This window comes from Lepidothrix coronata, unplaced genomic scaffold (genome assembly GCF_001604755.1).
Source record: "Lepidothrix coronata isolate B3197 unplaced genomic scaffold, Lepidothrix_coronata-1.0 Scaffold111, whole genome shotgun sequence".
NCBI classification, from domain to species: Eukaryota; Metazoa; Chordata; class Aves; order Passeriformes; family Pipridae; genus Lepidothrix; species Lepidothrix coronata.
Window position 1 is genome coordinate 3,019,376 of NW_016690291.1, and position 20,970 is coordinate 3,040,345.

General features: G+C 39.0%; 1 protein-coding gene across 6 annotated transcripts in view; it reads right to left on the bottom strand.

Annotated features, from left to right (window-relative positions):
- PPP2R2C (protein phosphatase 2 regulatory subunit Bgamma) overlaps positions 1–20,970 on the bottom strand; it is a 148,804-nt gene that overhangs the window by 93,179 nt on the left and 34,655 nt on the right. Inside the window, exon 2 of one of the 6 annotated variants that reach the window (XM_017824551.1) lies at positions 4,924–5,073. The exons of 4 other annotated variants lie outside the window; for them this stretch is intronic. In XM_017824551.1, the coding sequence (XP_017680040.1) occupies positions 4,924–4,972 (49 nt within the window). In that variant the 5' untranslated portion in view covers positions 4,973–5,073. Of the gene's footprint in view, positions 1–4,923; positions 5,074–20,970 lie in introns of those variants that run through there. One more of the 6 variants, XM_017824553.1, reaches the window with a different exon arrangement.

The window sequence follows — 20,970 nt, forward strand, 5'->3', positions numbered from 1 at the left end:
GCTACAAGTGAAAACACCAGGCCAAAAGCAGATCTGGCATAATATCAACAACGCCACAAAAACACAAAAATTGCTTATCCCCTCCGCAATCTCTTCCCTGTAATACCTCTTGGGCAGCAAAGAATCTTCAGGTTCTTATTAAAATACAGTTCAGAGAACAAGGAAAAATGTGTCCTATAGTACTGATTCTATGTATATATCTAGTAAGGATTAAATTTTGAAAAATCAAGTCATGGAAGCAGAGCAGTAATAGAGTCTGACCTTCAGTTTTAATTAATAATCATATCACTCCATAAATAAAAGGATTAAAAGTTTCTAAAGAAACATTTCCAAATATACTTAACTCCACATTGCCCATTTTAGTGATCACTTTCAGGAACATAACAAAGCAGTCAAGATATTGATAATAAAAACCAATCACTTAACAACAAAACCCGCTAAGAATTGCATAAGGCCTATAAGGAATACATTTGAAAGCGTATTGCTGTGGAATTATGGTAAGAGTCTGCGTTCAGTTTATAGGGCAATGTTTTGGCAGAGGGTGGGCTCTGTGAGGAGCAACTAGAAGCTGCCCCATGTTGGACAGAGGCAGTTCCAAGACAAATCCACTGCTTGTCCAAGTTGAACCCACAAGTCATGCTGGTGGTACCTCCGTAATAACATATTTAAGAAAGGCTAAAATACCTCTGCAGCAGCACCTGTGAGAGAGAAATGAGAAAACATGAGAGAAACTACCCTGCAGATGCCAAGGTCAGCGAAGGAGGAGAAGAAGGAAGTTGTTCTGCAGGCACCAGAGCAGAAATTCCATTGCAGTCAATGGAGAAGACGATGGCAACGCAGGTTGTCCTCCTGCACCTGATGGAGGACCACAGTGGAGCACAGATCCACCCTGCAGCACATGGAGAACCCCATATCAGAGCATGTGGAAATGCTCTGAAGGAAACTGCAGCCCATGGAGAGCCCAGGCTGGAGCAGGATCCTGACAGGAGCCGTGGCCCACACAGAGAAGCCCACACAGGAGCAGGTCTTCTGGCAAGAACTGTAGCCTGTGGGGGACCCATGCTGGAGCAGCACATTCCTGATGACTGTACCCTGTGCAAAGCATCCATACTGCAGCAGTGGAAAAGGCCACATGTTGGAAAAGTTTATGAAGGACTATCAGGACTATCCCTGAGTGGGACCTCATGCTGGAGCATGGGAAGAGCAGCAGGAAAAGGAGCAGCAGAGATGAAGAGTTGTATACTGACAGTAACTCGTTCCCCATTGCCCCTGTGCTGCTCAGGGGTGGCAGGAAGTGGCAGAAAAGTTAGGAAGTTAGGAGTAAAGTTGAGTCTGGGAGGAAAGGGGGTGACAGGAAGGTGGTTTGAGTTTTGAGGGTTTTTTTGTCACTAACCTGCTATATTTTTAATTAGTAATAAATTAATCTTTCTCAAGTCAAGCCTTTTTAGCTTGTGACAGTAACTGGTGAGTGATGTTTGTCCTCCTTTTTCTTTCATCTTATTTTTTTCCCCTGTCCTGCCGAAGAGTGGGACAGAGCAGCTTGGTGGGCACCTGGGACCCAGCCAAGGTCACCCCACCATGGAGTACTTGTGTTTGAGGAAAGCATAAACTTCTCCTAGGCAACTGAAGCTATGTAGTCTTTGCTCTGAAGTAGAGGTACCCATCTGTTCTAGGTGAGCTATAATATGTCTTCACTGCACAGTAAAGAATCAGAGTCCCCTCTCTTCTCCACCACATTTGGGGTGGCTTTAATCTGAGGACTCTATTTGCCTGCATAAAAAGGACCAAGACTGAGCTTGGCTTTACAGACCAGGAAAATTTCAGCTTTGTTCCTCCTTGTGCATCATTTAAGAGGAATTCAAAGGTCCTATGAAGTATTATCCAGTCAAGAAGGCAAGATACAATACCCACAGCACAGCCACTTAAATTGCTTTTCACATTAGGGCTAATTTTTAAACCAAAGAAGTCAAGAGTTAAGTCCATAACTGCACAGTATCAAATTAATTTACCTGATCTATCAGCATAATTTCTGAGCTTTTACTGACATTAAGGAGTGTTATAAACCACACACACCTATGAATATCCATGTACTTTCTTGCAATTAAAATGAGGGATAGAGCTTTACTCTGGGTTCCTAAAAATAGTGGCCTGGTTTTCCATTAAGGAAATAATTAACTATAAGGTGATATTTTTGGTAGTATGTTTTTTGTATCTGATAATAAATGGCCACAAAATTCTTAAGGTCTTGACCTTCAAACTTATGCAGTCTTACAGGGAGTTTATGGTCCCCAGAAACCCTTCCATCAGAGACCACAAACCTTGAATCAACGAAACATACTTTGGGTTTTGGAGGTGATTCCATCATATTAGTAAATTGTTTGACATGTTCTGTACATGTATGCTGGAAATGGGCACCTTTCTGTTTTGTCTCAGATCTCTGATATATCATAAAGACATGAAATCAGCCTAATTTTAACCATATGTCTGTGCTTGATATGTACATACCTCAAGGCATGTCTGTATTTATAATATATATATAGCATGTATACAGAACTTGTTAAACACTACTGAGAACTATGTACCTACTCAGAAAGCATGCATGCCATTTTTCTTCCAAGAGATACTTACTTTATTTCAACGTCACAAATTCATTTACTTCACATACCATAAAAGAGAGAAAAATTTACTAATCTGGCTCCACAAACAGTAGATATCAAAAGTATAAATAAAGGAAAATCAGGACAAAGAGAATCCAAGAAACTTAGCAAAGCTACATTCAAAGTTTTAGTTGCCCTTGATTTTAAAACATGTGAGTATCCAACACTTTTCTTCCTCATCAGATAAGAATGCTTGATGGGTTGATCATCACAGAGTGCTCACTCTTACCCATTCCTCATACTTCAGACTGGGATTTTATGGTTAGCTTGTTTTGAAAAACCTTTGTTTTGTTTATAAAGGACGAAGCAAGGAATCTTTTTTTTTTCACTTGAACAGCTATCCAGGAAGAGCATACAATGTGAAATAGTACTCTGTGGTTAGTATTACTCAGGCAAGCACACTTTGTCCAAAAAACCACAATACATAATATGTATGCTGGAGATGCTGACTGGAAGTACGGCCCTATGATGTGCAAGACCAGATTTTGTTCTCATGACAGTAATTCTACTCAACTTACGTCAATTACAATATATTCTGCTCCCCAAAATGTTAAACTTGCTCTGAAGAGCCTACAATCTTAAGTCAGAATCCAAAGAAAAGAGAGGAGGACAAGCCAGAAAAATGGTTACCCATTCTGCATACTTAAAAACACACTCACTCTTGCCTGTATAAATTAGAAAAATGTGGATTAAGGAGAGAAACTTACTACAACAACAAAGGTCAGACCTCAGGGAGGGCTGGAATACAAAATTGTCATTGACTAGAGTTCCGAAACAATTTTTCCATACTCAAAGTGGCATGAAATAATTGACAAAGCTGCAGTACTGCAGGAGACATCCAGTGACTGAAGCACACAATGGTAATGCCAAAACTAGTGCTTGAATGTAACTGCCATAACCATGGTTCCAGCTGTTTCCAAAACTTTGGGAGAGGGCAACAGAACAACAGAATGTCAGAGAATCCTGCTATTCTATTATCCTTCATTCACCTAGCAGAAAGGCATTATCTGAGCACAAATACTTATATTGTTCTTATCACAAAATTTGCTATGACAAAATTATTATTATAACAAAATAATTATTTCGTAAGACAGTATTATCAGGAATTTTAAAAGTAATTTGAACCATCATTTTTTTTGTTAAAAAAAATAAACTGTTTAAGAATATATATCTGCATGTTAGCCCAACTGATGAGTGTCTGGAAGCAACTTATCCATGAGAAGGAAACTCTGTGGCAAGACTGCTGGAACTGTTCCTCCTACTTAACAGTACTGTTGATACCTCTAGGGCCCAGGAAAAGAATTACAGAAATATTAAACACAGAAGAGGGCATCTTAGCACAAGCACAGTACACTCAAGACAAAAAACAATCTGCCTGATTACCGTCCAGTCACAGGAAAACATCTAAACCACTAAACAGATGTGCAGCACACCCAGTTTTATGTTATTACAACCTTTTACTGTAGAACTTCATTATTTCCCATAATATTCAGATTTCTGAGTTCAAACGAGAGTTGACCTAGGCAGTTCAAGGTGTTCTGCAAACTAAAGATGTTTGACTGGTTAGTCTCAGAAGAAGCTGTGTTAAACCACAAATTTAAAACAGACAGATCTATCCAAACACCCTGTCAAAGATCCCCTGCATTATACACAAAAACAGCAGCTCTATAAAAGGATATAATATTATTGTCTCTGAGAAGTTTTTCACCCCATTATGAAAATGATAAACCACAGCAATGATGTTATCTAACTCGCCAAAGGACACTTGTAGAATTAGTAGCTAAGTAAGAACAAAAATTCTTTATTTTAGGTCAATGAAAAGTCTCCATCTACACATGGGTCAGTAGCATAAAAGGGTCAGTACCATTTCATTCCATCATCTGAAGTCCAGTTAAAAAAATACAAACAAAACAGTGTGTGTAGTACAGTTACTTAGTGTGTGAGACACAGAAAAAGCAGAAACAAAGAAAGAGAGAAATTGCTTTACTTTTATTGTAAGTCTTTAGGGTTTGCATTATTTTTGGGACATCTCAGATTCTAAATAACAACATTCAGAACATCCACTGTCTAGGTGGGCCACTTCCTCTAGGACACAGTTGTTTTGAAAAATTTTTATTCCCTGTTTGTAAAGTAACAAAAATACAATCAGTGAACTGTAGATGCTTTTATCACATTTGCTTTTTGTCGGTTCCAAGGTCCATTGTCATAAGGAATCCCTGTAACCAGCATCTGGGATGGAAACAAAGTAAGTGATAGGAATCCCTACCTCCAAGTCCATCTCCAGAATCAACCTCATAGATGCTCTCCCCTTCCATGTTGTCTTAGGATGCAGCAGAAAGCAAGATCTTCATCAAATGATTTGCTCAGGCTCCAGAAGGAAGCTGAATCCACCCACTCTGCAGCCAGCAGGGAATATCTTTCAAAGAAAAACATAAAAACAAAGCCATTGATCCACTTCTGCTATACAACAGAGAGGTCATTTAATTTCTCCCTCAAGTCCTCACCTTTTCAAGACTGTGTGTCAGTTAGATCTACATCCAATACTGCAGCTCTTTCTATCAATACAGTCTTTTCAGTAGGTATCTGAGCTCTTTTCCCCTTGTAAACTCAACTGTGATTCACAGTACAAACTCTCCACCCAATATGAAGAGGTTACATCAGTCCAAATTACAAGACTGTATTAAGGGGGAGGCCTCAGCACAGGCCCGGGCTCATTCATATGGCCTGACAGGACTAGGAATGGGCAATATGGGCAATATACTACTCATCCACAGGATTAGCTCTTCTCTGGCACACTGAGAGTACTGTGAAACCAAATTACATTCAGTTTGCAAACAACAAATACAGACTGAAAGCACACAGATTATGTGGGTTCACGTTCTTAAGACTACTCTTAGGGTTACTTTATGTTTAGGTAGAGAAAGCATCTCAGTTTAGCAATGAAGTGTAAAGATGTGTGTGGACAAAAGAATAAAACCACCTCTTCGTTTATTTCAAAGAAGGACAGTAAAGGAGCAAAGTCTTTTCCTTAAATTGAGTCTGAATAGCTGGTTGTTTCTCTGTTACTGTCCAGTGTAACTAGTTTTTACCAGCACCTTCTCTTTCTGAATAAAAGAGAAATAACTGTTACTGAATTTAAAAAAAAACTTACGAATGAGTCAGGAAACATGCACACAAAAAGCAATCAGAACAGCATGGAGTTAGTAGAGTAGTTTTGCAGCAAGCAGAGAATTGTCATGTCAGATGCTCATGATCCAGACAGCAAAGCAAGGATAAGCTCCAACACTCATCCCCCATGTAAGATTTGCAATCTGATTGTTTTTAAAACAAAGGAAATCGGAAACCAAAAGGCATCCAAAAAGAGCACGTAGGTTTCTGTCTGCCAGAAATGAACTCGGACAGGCCAAGAACAGAAAACATGATGAGAGAATGATGATCAAGTACATGAATGATGTGATACATAAAAACTGTTCAGGTACCATTAGTAACTCAGAGCTAGTCATGGAGCAATGTATTGGCTGATTCCTTGCCAGTTTCAAATGAGCAAATAACAATTTTTATTTTGCAAGTCTGTGGCCTTCTCTTTTGTTTTTCCATGTCATTAGGAGAGCACCCAAACTGTCCCATGCCACTGCATTTTATTGAGAGGGTGGAAAAGGGAAAAAAAGTTCTGTATTAACATGAACTGCTCTTTATGTTTTGATCAACTCCCTTTTTCAAGTCCCTATCAACAAGAAAGCAATGAATATTATAAGCAAATCCGTATTCAGACATCAAGTAAAAGAAAATCAATAGTTCAAGCACTATGTCATTTTGTTGATAAAAAGAAGGGCATACCTAGAATTCTCACACCAGAGGACTCTACTTCTTCAGCTTCTCCAAGCATCTCTCTCAGCATCTGCATGTTTTTGTCGGTTTTCTGCTGGGTGAGCCAGTATAGGTGTATGCCATGTAACAGAGCATGCATGGCACTGCAAAACACTGAGCACGCTTCCAGTGGAGTGAAAATTGTAGTACAGCCATCTTATGCTGCTGATGCCTCTTCTTAAACTTCCATCAGCAATTCGAGGTGTTCTTCTAAATCCACATTCATGTTTTTCAGAAGGTATGGTACTACAGTTTGCAAAAGACTGAGAAAGGATCCACGATAATGCTGATTCTTAGTGATGAAGCATCCAATGCAAAAATTTTACTTTGGTAAAAAAGAAAATCCATTCATTTTATTTTAAAAATATGAAAATACTTACCAAACAAATAAATGGGACACAACAGCTATAGTATCAAGCTCTGGCTGTGTATTCACACCTGAAGTATGTATGCTCCAAATGCTGATTTAGGATTAATGTTCTCACAAGAACATTAACAAACAGAGTTATTGTTTAGAAAAGCAAATGCTCTCAAGCAATGAATACTGGATTCCCATGATCAAAGAAGTTCTACTGTGTCTATCACGGGATTTAGTAGTATTTTTTCTGAACAAATGGGACAGACGAGCAAATGACCATCATTTAAGAAAGTCAGCCACAGCCCTTCAAATGTAAGAACTTTTATTGCAAGTTTTCTTTTGAAAAGGTCATCTTATTCTGCTCAGATGGGGGGTTTTATGATGAATGCTACAGTTCTCCTGCACAGCAATACAGAAACATGCTTGTATAATAAAGTAACTGCCGAAAAAAGGACACTGTACTCTGTCTAGAAACTAAACATTATATTTTTATCTGGGCCTTCTGCCTGCATTTGGGGAGAAAAAGTCACTTGTGCCCAGCATAAACACCAACTTCTACATCTACTTAGACACAGCTGTTGCACAGCTCAATGTGTTCATCTATCTGTAAACAAAAATGTGTGTCCTTATGAAAAATCTATCATCTCATTTTGTCTTATAGTGATGCATTAAATGAAGTCTGCATGCCTTTATCAAAACCTCTAAGTGTAGAAAGTACTACATTTCATGACAGTCAGTGCATAAGGGTTGACTGCTAAAATTAGGTATTAGTATTGAAAACTACTAGCATTTCAGTGCAAGGCTACTGAGACATTAAATGGAACTGAAGTCTTTGCTGCCTAGTTAAAAATTATTATTACTATTCTTATGGGGAACTGAGATTAAAAGCAGAGAAACGGAAGAAAACCTGTTTTAAAATAGTTTATTATTTTACATACATTTCATTGTGAAACAAATGCATTGTTCTTTATTATATGCTTGCTGTCTCTTCCCATTTGGCATCTGTACCAATATTATTTTTAATGGCATTTCACTCACAGCTGAACCTTTTCAGGGGGAGGAGGGGCTGTTAATGGATAGAAACCCCCCTATTGTTCTGTTTTCTGGTTATGAAAACTTCTTAATTAAAAACTGAAAGCAAAATGATGCACCAGGTACCAAAATCTAGAGCTGCTCAAATGAAATCACAGCAATGGAGTAACCACAGAGACAGAATTCTTAGTGCAGAACTGCTTCATGCTTGGCTATGTGTTTACCCCTTACACAGGGGAGAGAAAAACCTGAAATGTTTCAAGTCAGCCCTATCAAGAAACAAAAATTCCACAGCAGAGCAGCAGTGAAGAACGAGGTATGATTAAAGTTGTTTTAAAACAGAATGAAGGAATAACCTTGATCCTTCTTAAATTATAGAGCCTTTGAAACCTACATTATAGGACTCCTTTGGTCCCACAGTTTCATTGTTTGGCAGCTTCTTGCTCATCCAGATCCTTCCCCCAGTTAACATCAAGGTCCCATTTTCCACCATCACAACAGAGAATAAAGCCACATGGGACCAAACACCATCATTTGGTGCCGGCATCTGGTCCTTGACAAAAACGCTATCATGAGGGGGAAAAAACCCAATGAACACGTCTACTTGAGTTTTGTAATCTTAACTCTTTGTCAGCTATTGGAAAGATGTTTCTGGCATTTAGGCTACAGGACATAGAAGGAGGCTCAGAAGAGTCTCAGCAAGACCAGTTGTTCACACCTTCTGCCTGAGTGTAGTTCACAGAACCACCCATGTCAGAGCAAGGCAGCAGGTGGCAGAAAGATGAAGCTGGGAATGCATAACTAGGTACTACTTGCATGATTTGTATTTTTTCCCTCAGAGTGGTCAAAGAAGCCTCACTGCTGTTTTAACTCATGCCAAGGAGTTACATTCCCAAGCAGATGTGCAGACAAAAGAGCAACAGATAATTCCTGTTATTAGTTGCCTTCTTCAGACCAGTGCCTGGCTCCAAGTGCTGTACAGTGGGGTGCACAGAAGTTGCATATGCATTCGAGTAAGCCCAATCAAATGTAAATGACTGCAGTCCCCTGAAATTATGTGGTTAGCCCTCTGCCTGCAGATATTGGATTCTGCAGCATTAATCCCCACTAATGTAACAGAATACTACCAGTGGAGTATACATATATTCTGATAGGAATATGGGAAAAAGCAAAAATTGTGTTACAAAAATGCCAGTATGATAAGAGTATTTACATTTACACACTTCAAACCTTCAGGGAACTTGACGGGTTTAATTTTTCAATTAAAGCCAGAAAGATCCCAGAGTTTTCTAGATTTCACATCAAGTTCTGAGATAACAAACATGTCAGAATTAAAATGTAAAGGAAAGACTGAAGTTAGAGAATCATAGAATGGTTTGGATTGGAAGGGACCTTAAAGATCATCTAGTTCCAACCCCCTGCCATGAGAAGGAACACCTTCTACTAGATCAGGCTGCTCAGGGCCCTATCCAATGTGTCCTTGAACACTTCCAGAGATGGGCCATCCACAGCTTCTAGGGGCAACCTGTTTCAGCGTCTCACCACCCCCACAGAAAATAATTTCTTCCTAATACTCAATCTACACCTGCCCTCTTTCAGTTTAAGGTCATTACCCCTTGTCCTGTCCCTATGTGCCCATGTAAAAAGTCCCTTTCCAGCTCTCTTTTAGCCCCCCTTTAGATACTGAAAGACCACAACAAGGTCACTGTGGAGCCTTCTCTTCTCCAGGTTGAACAATCTCAATTTTCTCAGCCTTTTCTCATAGGAGAAGTGCGCCAGCCTGCTGATCATCTTTGGGGCCCTAAGTCACCACAGCAGCACACTTCTCTGCTAACTCAAAAACCCCAGCAGTCCCAAATACATGTTGCAGGTGCACGTTTCCAAATAGCATTTTTCACAACACATTCCTACATAAAACCAAACTTCTAGACTGCAGCTAGACAGACCTTCCTCAAATATACACTGTTGACTCCTTCCCGTAAATCTCAGAGGGTCTTTTTCAGGTAGTTTATACAACAGATGGTTCACCTCCCTTCACCTCCCTCCATTCTTTTCTCTCTATGGGGCACACTGCAGAGGGCACAACAGGTAGGACTCCTTCCCTCTCCCTGCTCACCAGCCTTTTGTGTTCTGTTTGTTGGAAACACTGTTTTTTTAATGATTTGCACTGAGTGTTACTAGAGAATGGATCTATTCTGAGAACATACTGAGCATGAGAATTAGGTGACTGGAGAGACTGGCTTTGTAGCTTTTAGGAAAACATCTAATATCAAGAAGGACCCAAAGGTAGAGTACCAGATCTGTAGCACTACTATATACCAACCTTATCATAGGAGCAGAATAAAACTGATCAGCAGTTCTTCCAACTGGTTCCCCTGCCTTGGGGCAGGACAGGAGAAAAGAAAAAAATCTGAAAATCTGTACCACTACATCAATACAGAGGAGGCTGGTGCCGTATCTGCTTCAGGAAAGGTTCTGTTTCTCAAAGTTTACCAGCAAGTGGATCTACAATGAATTATAAGTGATCTATCTGTACTAGTCCTGTGTGTCTGCAGGCAGCCAACCTCACATAAAGAGTCCCGCTCAACTATTTATTTTTGCTTTCTCTTCATGTCCCTCATTTGTCACAGGAATTTATTCAAAGTTAATGAATCAGTCCAAAATTCTTCATACATATTTCAGTGTTTTTCAAAAAAAGAAATCTACATTTAGAAATGGGCATAAATCTTTTATTCAGTCAGGCATAACCATGCTTGAGTTGTCCTGCAGTAATACACTAACAACAAGCCTTCCTGACTACCAGACTTGATAACCGTAATTCCTTCCTAACAAGGCTTTCAGTGAGACTGTTTTATTATTCCAAGAAAGTCTGAGTTGAACAGATTCACCACATTTCACCACAAAGCTGAATTTTTTTGAGATATCTCCATATGGAAATCTCAAGGAAGTCAAAAGGAATTTTGCTATGGACATGGGTATTTTCAATACTGAGAAAATCCTCAGTTTTCAAAACACCAAAATAAGCCTGCCACTCAAGATTTTGCAAAATAAGGTCAAGTGCTAACAAATTGGTTTGCTAGAAACACCCATGAAAGAAGGTCCATGTATTCTAATCCTGCAGAAATACAGTTCAGGGATGGGATAAGAATCACTACCAACAGATGAATTTCACAACTTCTCCAAAACATCCATCTGAATTGAGGAGTAATTTCTATGTCTGAGGTACTTCATTTCCACACACAATTTTCCTTAATGAAGTTTATATTTTAAATCCCTATCTGTTTTAGTCACCAAACTATTTCACCACTCTCATCACACAACACTTTGCTTTCCAACTGCTTTTCTTTACATACATAATGTGACTTCTGTAAAGAAAAGGGTTGGCAATTCAGCCTCTGATTTAGTAGAACAGAGTACCACAAAACATTTGACACACTACTCTCTTCCTTACAGGCCAGTGCTATAAGGTACAGTGTGGACTGTGCCCTGCAAACCAAGAATTCCCATCAAGCCAAGACAATACTCTCTGTTACCTTAGAAAAATAATTTTACAATTTATTTCCTCTGCTAATAGCAGAAACACTAACTATGACATGTGCAGAACAGTAGAGTCCAAGTTAATATTTTTTAAAGCCACCTGATGATGTTGATTGTGATCTGAAAATGCACCACAAATTATGGTTTCTGCTCTAGGCATACTAATCCAAAACCAGAGGGCAAGATATTATATCAGAAATATTTTCTTTAAAGATGCATCTAAGAAGTCAATTTCTGCAACTTAAGATTTATCATGTAGTTACCAGGAATCTGTGTATTGTGGCAAAGATTCATCAGAGTGAATTTACATTGAAACAAATTGATTGCTGCACACGGTTTAGCTCTACTACTGTGACCAACACAAAGCACACCTTAAAAGTAAAACCCAACATCAAAATGCACAAAGAACACTTTAAGAACATGTGCAGAACATACTTCCTTGGTCCAGCGAATTTTCAGTTTGCAGTCTAAATACAGTTTAAAAGATGATGTGTTTCACATTATGGACAATGCTAACAAAACACTAGGATTTTCTATTTCTAGTAGGATTGTCTGTTTCCAAAAGAAAGAAACTATATTCCATTTTGAAAGCCCTGTTGTAATTAGAAATTACTCTGGGAGCATATACCAGAAACAAAGGACTAAACAAGATATTGATCAAAATATGATTTGACAGAAACTATCCAGAAAATCTGAATAAAAAAATAATAGTCATAACAAAAAAACTCCAAGTGAAATAAAAACTTTATTACTAGCACAGTTTTACTTAGTATTTTGCAGAATAAAATCAATTTGCTTTCCTTAAGTTTTAGCTGAAAGTCTAAACGAAGCACACAACACACACAGAGTATTTTCTCATTTGCTTTAACATTCATTTTCAAGACAATGTTGAAAAGTGGAATTTATGCCCAGTTGTAGTTTTTATAACCAACCAAGAGAAATTTAGTTTGTATGCTAGAGCAACTGTGGAAATCAATTCTTAATCTATGACCTTGCTTACCACAGCTTGAAGCCTTGCAATAAATAAATGCCTTGAGCCACACATAAGAAACATTTAGTGAATCCGAGACAAATAACACAAATCTATATGTGTATATATAGTATTAGAAAGGTCATATAAAATACAATATTGGCTCTTTTCTTGCTCTAACATAATAATGTTTGAAAAGCAGGACCCTGTAATTGCCTGCATTAATACCCAGGTGGTGAACAGTCACGAGTACCTATTTTCTTTTCAAATCACAATGTTCATCCTTTTAGGAGGCTTCTTGTAGTCTGCCTTTTTTTTTTAGTGTGGAAAATGCTAGAATGCTTAGAAATAAAGAATCTCTGAAAAATACCTATTTTATTTGTCCTAGCATATGCAAAGTCTTTCTCTAAAGCACACTTAAGCTTCCTTGTGAAAATTGTGCGGTTTCATCACTAACAATCGAGAAAATAAATGTCAGAGCTCATGTGTTAACCTGCACTTAGTCACAATTACCCTCTTTTATATGCTGATTATCTCAAACCCTCATCCTATATGTTATTACTTATTTATCACTGGAGTATAAGCTAAAAGAAAGAAGAACATATAGTAATGTCTCCTTATTAATATTTTACAATTGTAGTTCACAAAAAAAGCCTGTAAACAAAACTTTACCTCCTTAAAACACACCTCCCATTCTTGATGTAATTGCTTGACTGTAGATTTTATAATAATACAAAATAGCACTAGTTCAGCTAATTTCCCACCCTTGATTGTCTCCTTCCTGAAATACTGAAATTCAAATGTGACTGTGACTGACACTCCTTTGGAGATTAGCATGGCATTATTAGTTTGCACAGCAGGTCACCAAAGTAACTGCTGGAAAGGTTTCACTTATTTTAACCCCAAAGGATGTAATCTAATATGAAAAGAAAGAATTTGGAGATTCACAATTACACTTGAATTGGAATTGTACATAAAAATCAAATCAGAAAAGAGACTTGTTTTATTCATATAGAAGTTGTAGTCAAAGTAGATCACTAGGTCCTTTCTAATGCTACATTTTCACAGATCTTCTACCACTTGATCATCAGAGGAAAAGCTAGACTTACACTGAAATTACTAGGCTCATCCTACTTAGTTCTACCTATGAGCACAGGCATACCCAACTAATATCCAAAAAGAGCTCAGGAGACTTCTGAACATCTGTTCTCCAAGGAAGCATCACCTTTTGTCCTTAATGTATGCATTTATTCCAATCTAAGGGCAACTGTTAAAAAAAGTGATGCCAAGTACTTACTGGTCAGAACTGATGCCTGGAAATACAGAAACTATCCCACTCCAGATGCACACAATATTTTCATACTGAAAAATAAGCTGTTTTTGAGCCTACTCCAAAACAGACTGACCTTACCAACAGCTAAAACAGAGCAGGAGGAAGTCTGATTTCGTGCATGCTTTTCCATGCCTCAAAAACAGGAATTTTAGCTTGGCAACGACCTGTGTTTTACACCTGGCTGGAGAGAACTCATATTCCAAAGTGAAGCCCCTCAGGTAACAACAGTATTTTGCAGATATAAAAGCATATGCAGTTCTCAAATTTCCAAAGATTCTGAGAATTACATTAGCCAGACCTCTCCACAGTGCTTTGTGGGAATGGGCAGCTCTAAGCACAGCTGCTGCAGAAGTGGGGCAGCCCGCACAGCCTTCCTGAGAGGTAGCCAGCTGCACACCCTGCAGCACCCCCACTAACCTTGAGACCTTCTCCTCAGCACTGAGTTACTACCAACTCCCTGCCTCACTCCACCTATGTCCTATCTGACACTGCAAATTAGTTTTCGTGTTACAATCTTCAAGGCAGTTTGTTCTAACTGCAGGAGAGTTGCTTGGTTTATTAATTTGCATTGGTAGAAACTACTTCCCCACCAACAAAACAACAAATTTACATTACAATGTGCAGCTGCTTATAACCAATGACCCTTACAAAACAAGTTAAGATTCAATATTTGTGAAACAAAGCGAAGTATTCACTGCTGACTTTGTATCAGCATAAATGACTAATTACTTTAATCAGGAAGCTCAAAAGATAATGAACTTGATTTATTATAAACACAGGGGCTTGCCCTCTTATAAAAATTACCTGCTCTGCAGTTCAGGACACATATTGATTTACGGAACCACTTGTAATTCTCTTATTTTTTATTTTAACATTTAATAATGGCTGAAAAATGAATGAAAAGTAAACTGGAGCAAGACATATTCCCAATACATTTTTACTCAATTTCACAGCAATACTTATACATTATCTATATCCTAGTACTTCACTAATAGTAAAAATACAAAATTATTTTGAAAAACATGCGGTGAACAAAAGATTCATTTGGTCAAGATTACACAAAGTGAATATTCTTGCCTTTCTCTTGCATGACCCCCCATTATTAAGTGATATCTGACATCTGTTGCTGAGACCAGCTGAACACAATTCAAATCCGGTTTAGCTAGGAATATCTGAGGTCATAAAAAATCTCTGAGGATAGATTATGAATCAATCACAGCCTAGAATTCCATCAGAGAGAGAGAGAGAGAGAGAGAGAGAGACTGAATTTGCCTGGAGTCTGGTAGTACACAAGAAAATATCTTAACATCTTTGCAAAAAAGCCACTTTGGAGAGCACTTGCTCTGTCCTGACCCCTGCCCCACTAGTCCTTTACCTCACCGAAGGGTCACTTGTGGGCACATAATGCACTTAAGGCATGTCAGGTCCCCATGACAAGGCTTATAGATTTATTGCACCACATTCAAACTACACAATACGGTGACAAATTTTTACAGTACAGGTCTTTTAAATAAACACAAAAACATCCATGTCAAATCTACTTACACTGAGATTCCAGTGGCTCGGGACTGGAACAGGTTCCCCAGAGAAGGGTTCACAGCACCAAACCTGAGAGATCTCAAGAAGCATTTGGACAATGCTCTCAGAGACATGGTGAGATTCTTGGGGTGTCCTGCACAGGGCCAAGAGTTGGACTCGATGATCCTGATAGGTCCCTTCCAACTCAGCATATTCTGTGATTCTATGGTTAAATTGCTTAAGACTCTCTCATCCACGTGAAGTCCTCTAGGTTTGTCCAACAACATGATGACTGCCATCGATTTTCTCTTTCTAATATTTAAGTTGTGGATTTTTGAGGAAACCTCAGGTATTTTGCTGCATGGATTAAAGAAGAACCAGTACGTCAGAGACCAGAGGAAATGTTTCTCATAGTTCACTGGTAACCAGCAAAGTTCTCTGAGTTAGGTTTTTTGGAGTAACCACTGGAGTCCCAGGGTGTGCAAGACTGTCACACAATTGAGTATAAGTACAGTTGCTCAGTTAGTTATTATAGTGTTAATAATTATTACTGCATCATTATTTGCAGAAAATAGTGATGAAGGACAACGTGAGAATATTTTCAATGTGAAGAATGTTTTCAGAGACTGGATGATCAGCTTGATCTAACTTCAGCTCTGAGTTCAGCTAAAACAAACCATATTCCTCAGGGCACTGCAACAAACGGATTATCATAAAATAAAGACACTTGGCAGTCAGGTTCATATTACAGCTGCTTCTTGTGCTGACCTGTCACCATGACCCTGTGTTGCCCCATACACCCTCACATTGTCACTTGCTTGTCTTATACTTAACATTAACATTCCTCTGGGCAGAGACCACCTTCTTGTGTGTTCACAGAACGAGCTGTGCCCAGTGACTCACGGCTATCACAGTATAAACAACAAGAAAGATATGCATCTGATCCTGATTTAGGGCAGAGTTGAACCATTCGATTAAATCTCTGCATTATTGAAGTCAATGGAAATTTTTATTCTGAAGACTAGGGTTTTTTATATTGTATCATCAGAGTTGGTATCTTCTTGCTACAAGCTTTCTTTCACATAAGAAAATCATTTTTAGTCACCTGTCAATTCTGATACTTTGCAATTATTACCACAACCACATATAATGTGAGTAAGAGTAATATTTTCACCAGCACTTTTGTCAAATACTCTCATTCCATCCACCATTTCTTCCAAGCCCAGTGGCACACAGAGAATGTCTCAGGATGCAGACTGGAATTCTGCAGTTTGGAAGATATTCACCATAAGATTACTAAAAGACAGCTTTGGTCCATTAGGGGCACACATGGGATTGACCTCTCCTATATTCTATAACCACTCACTGATGACCAGACACCAAACCCCACTTCTGCACAGCTGCAGAAAACCACCTGCTATTACAGCAGATATCAGAAAGTATGGGATACCTACCAATAGAAGACAGACTTCTAAGACATTCTGTCAGACTCAGATAGCTCTCTGATAGCCTGTGAGAAGTCTGGGAGATATTTATTCAATGTCATACTACAACTCATGATTGTCTGAAACTGCATACACAATTTTTAAGGACCACTGCTTAAGACTGTTTACTTTCTTTGTTGGATTTTTAACTAGTGTAAATGCCTTTCAAATCAAGGTGCCCTCATTCTATGAAGTGAACCATCTGGAGTTCTGCTTTTTTTTTTTTTTTAATCCACAGTATTAGAGGCCAAGCAGAGAACAAGTGTTCAGGGGAGGATTTAGAACAACTAAAAAAGAAAGAGATATATGAATTCAAACAGAATCTAATACAAAAAGAGGAATTCTCATCCACAAAATGAAGTTCCACTATTTTACACAAAAAGAAACATTAATTATTAAATACATATTCGTTGGTTAAATCTGGGTTAAGGTGCTGGTTTTGGCTGGGGTAGAGTTAATTTTCTTCACAGGAGCTAGTATGGGGCTGTGTTTTGGATCTGTGCTGAACACAGTGTTGATAATACAGAGACGTTTCTGTTATTGCTGAGCAGGGCTTACACAGAGCCAAGGCCTTTTCTGCTTTTCGTATTGCCACACTGGCAAGGAAGTTGGGGGTACATGGGAAGCTGGGAGGCAACACAGCCAGGAGAGGTGACCCCAACTGAGCAAAGGGATATTCCAGACTGTATGACATCATGCTAAGTATATAAAGTGGGGGGAAGAAGGAGCAATGGGGGAATGTTTGAAGTGATGGCATTTGTCTTCTCGAGTCACTGCCAGGATTATGGGGCCCTGCTCTCCTGGAGATGGCTGAACACCTGCCTGCACTTGGGAAACAGTGAATTAATTCCTTGCATTGCTTTGCTTGTGTGTGCAGCTTTTGCTTTCCCTATTAAAGTTTCTTCACCTCAACACACCAGTTTTCTGACTTTTACCCTTCTGATTCTCTCCCCGATCCTGATGGTGGGGCAGTGAGTGAGCAGTTTCTGGGGCTTGTTTGCTGGCTGGGGTTAAACCACAACATTTATATACAGAACTATCATGGCAGTGAAAGTGCTGCTACAGAGCAGCATTTACTGGCATCCTGAAAATTATTCCAACGTGTAAAATCCTTTTAACTGAGCTTATGTTTCAGAAGGAATACTTATTTTGAACAAAAAAAATATGTTAAAGCTTATATTTTAAAAGGTACCTCTGTTGTTGCAGCATTAAGACTGAAAGCTTACTCTTCCAGGCATTTATTTTGTAACAATCATTTAATTTCATATTTGGTTATGTTTGACAACTCTCATGGGGAGCTAAACACTCTGCTCTGCAGCTACTGTGATTACTGAGAGAAAAAAATGAAATAACTTTGAAAATGATAGATCAGGCTCACTGGCAGGCTGGTTCTGCTGAGCTCAGCAAGAAGGAAAGGCTGCCTGATATCTGTAGCAGTGCAGTCAATCCTAGAGGCTATTCTGACTTGCACTTGCTGGCAAAAGTCCCTAAAGGACCTTTTGCCAGCAGGAACAGTGAGGGAAAAATATCATTCATGTGCACACTTAGGTAATGCCAAATCCTTCCCAATTCTCAAAAACTTCAAATAGTAGAAGCTACCACAAGTAAGATTTAAGATGTCAGTATGCCAGCTTTACCTTCTGTGGAGCCCTCAATACAGAAGCACTTCACCAGAAGAGACAGAGAGGCTACACAGAAAAAGGAGGAGGAGAAAACTGAACAGATAATTTATCTTTTATATTCAGAATATTATGGTTATGGTCACAGAACCATGGTAAATATTACCAAGCACTGCAGGCTAACTATACTGAAAAGACAGACCTTGAAAGGCTCATTGGAAAGGCGGTGAAGGAGAAGGGCAGGCAGGGAGGCATCGAATATACACAACAGATGTGTGCACCCTAAGCTTGTACCTTCAAAATTGCTGCTCCAAGTCTATTTATTTAACTTATTACTACAGAAACACGTAACAATCCTAAAGCATTCAAAATAGAAAATGCATAGCAGAGCAGCTTATGTTTCAATAACAGAGCATGCTGTTTCCCTCAATCAGATTTGAAAGAGGCAGATCAAAGAGAAAACATTTAAATTAAATGCAAGATTTTATTCTGATTTGAAAAAAGAAAACAAAGTCTATATATTGCAAAGTATATATATAGGTCAGATATTAGGAAAAAATTCTTTACAAAACGGATAATCAGGCATTGGAATGGGCTGCCCAGGGAAGTGGTGGATTCTCCGTCCCTGGAGGTTTTTAAGATGAGACTGGATGTGGCACTTAGTGCTACTGGTCTAGTAACCACGGTGGTAGTGGATCAAGGGTTGGACTTGATGATCTCTGAGGTCCCTTCCAACCAAGCTGATTCTATGATTCTATGAAATGCACAGAGAGATATATATATACACACACACAAATACACATATTGCAAAGTTAGAGATTCATTGGCTTAGCCTGTCCTGTTATGTGTACCCACTCCCACGCTTACAGTTCTATTTTTCTGTGTTTTCCTGTAAATGAACCCTTGAAGGCATCAGCTTGTACAGGAGGGCAACAGCTGCTCAGCTCCCGGCATGATTAGGAGTTTCTGCCTCTGGTATTGGACAAGGAGCAAGGTGATCTTAAATGAGTGCACCCTACAGTTTTACAATTACACTCCCGTCTTCCTTCCCCTTCCCACTATACATATCTGTCTCCATCCCACTATTAATCTCATATTTTTTAAGAGACAAATAACATTTAGATTATACTCAGTCTTAGACACAGGCCATGGAAATCTTCGCTTTGCCGAAATTAGTAACGCTGACTTCAGTGAAATGTTTGGTTTCATACCACAGGGCTCTTCGCCCTCTAGCACAGCACTGGATCTTGTAAAGAGTGACCAAAAACAGAGAATTTTCCCGATCATCAAACCAGTCTAGATTTTACATTTACTTTGCTCACAGAAAGAAAGAAAAAGACATATTTTGTTGTCCAGATGAAGGACAGTGTAACTGGTGACACACTCTCTGCAGATGATGCAAAACAAGATCTCCTGCTCTACAAGGAAAATTCTAAGCTAAACTGTTAAGTCCAAATCAGGTGAGAACTAGAACTGCTTGCTGGCCCTGTTTATAAATCTTTCCAGGATGGGAGAGGTTTTGGTTTTGTTTTACAGTGGCTTCTGTAAATTTGTTGATATCAACCACTCCTCCACTCCCATTTCCATGTAATTCTACAGCCAGGTGCCTAAAAGAAGCAGTTCAGCTGGGTTTTTTTTGCACACTGATGCTACAAAACTGATCCTGTGAACAGAGAAGATTTTTTCTGTATCTAACATTAAAACGGCAGCATTTTCTTCATTCATGTCCTGTTCCTGTGAAGGGAAGTCAACAGCCAGGTCAATGAGTGGAACAGATCTCTACAACACAGACTCACCTCTAAGCAGAGTTTCAGCACACAGACTCTATGTAGACAAGCTAACAGCACAAGCAAAAGAGTATAAATATTTGAAAGAAAAATACCATCATGAGGAAAATACTAAAAAATAATTATCTCTATCAGTGTGAAACCAGCAGCACCATGGATTAAAAAGTTTTAATACTTCCAGGTTCAACTCCATGTGTCTCCCAGCTTCCTTTACCTTGTGTTCCTCAGAAGTGCTCAGCTCAAAACAGCATGATGTCTGCTCAGAACTTGTGTCAGACTCCCAGTACAAGTTATAAGAAAACACACACTTGCAGCATTCCCAGCAACAGAGATTATTCCAAACAAGAAATCCCTATACATTTATGAGGAGGTTCAAGGGTACAGGCAGCAAATTCACAATGCACTTGGCACAGTCACTGCACTGTCAGCTGTTAAAACTAGGGCAGGCCAAGTTCACAGGCCACACCATCAGTTTTCTTCTGCATGAGCATTTAGCCAAGAGGACATTTCATGGGGAAGGGAATGCAACAGAAAGGAGGAGGAGGGAAGAAACCAGCAGCATCAGCATTAATCTAGCAGCACCATCCTACCGGGCCATAGAACAAAAAAAAGGCTATCCAAAATCCTACCAAAAACAGAATGAAAGAAATCTCTTTACATTTGAAGTGTCCTTTCTAATTACACATCTATTGTTTTGAATATTTTTTGTAGTTCTGGAGGTTGAAGAATACTGTACCATTGTGTTTTGCCTGAGATAAATGGGCAGCCTTCACTCCAGCACTGCTATAGAATTAAGAAAGCTAGCATG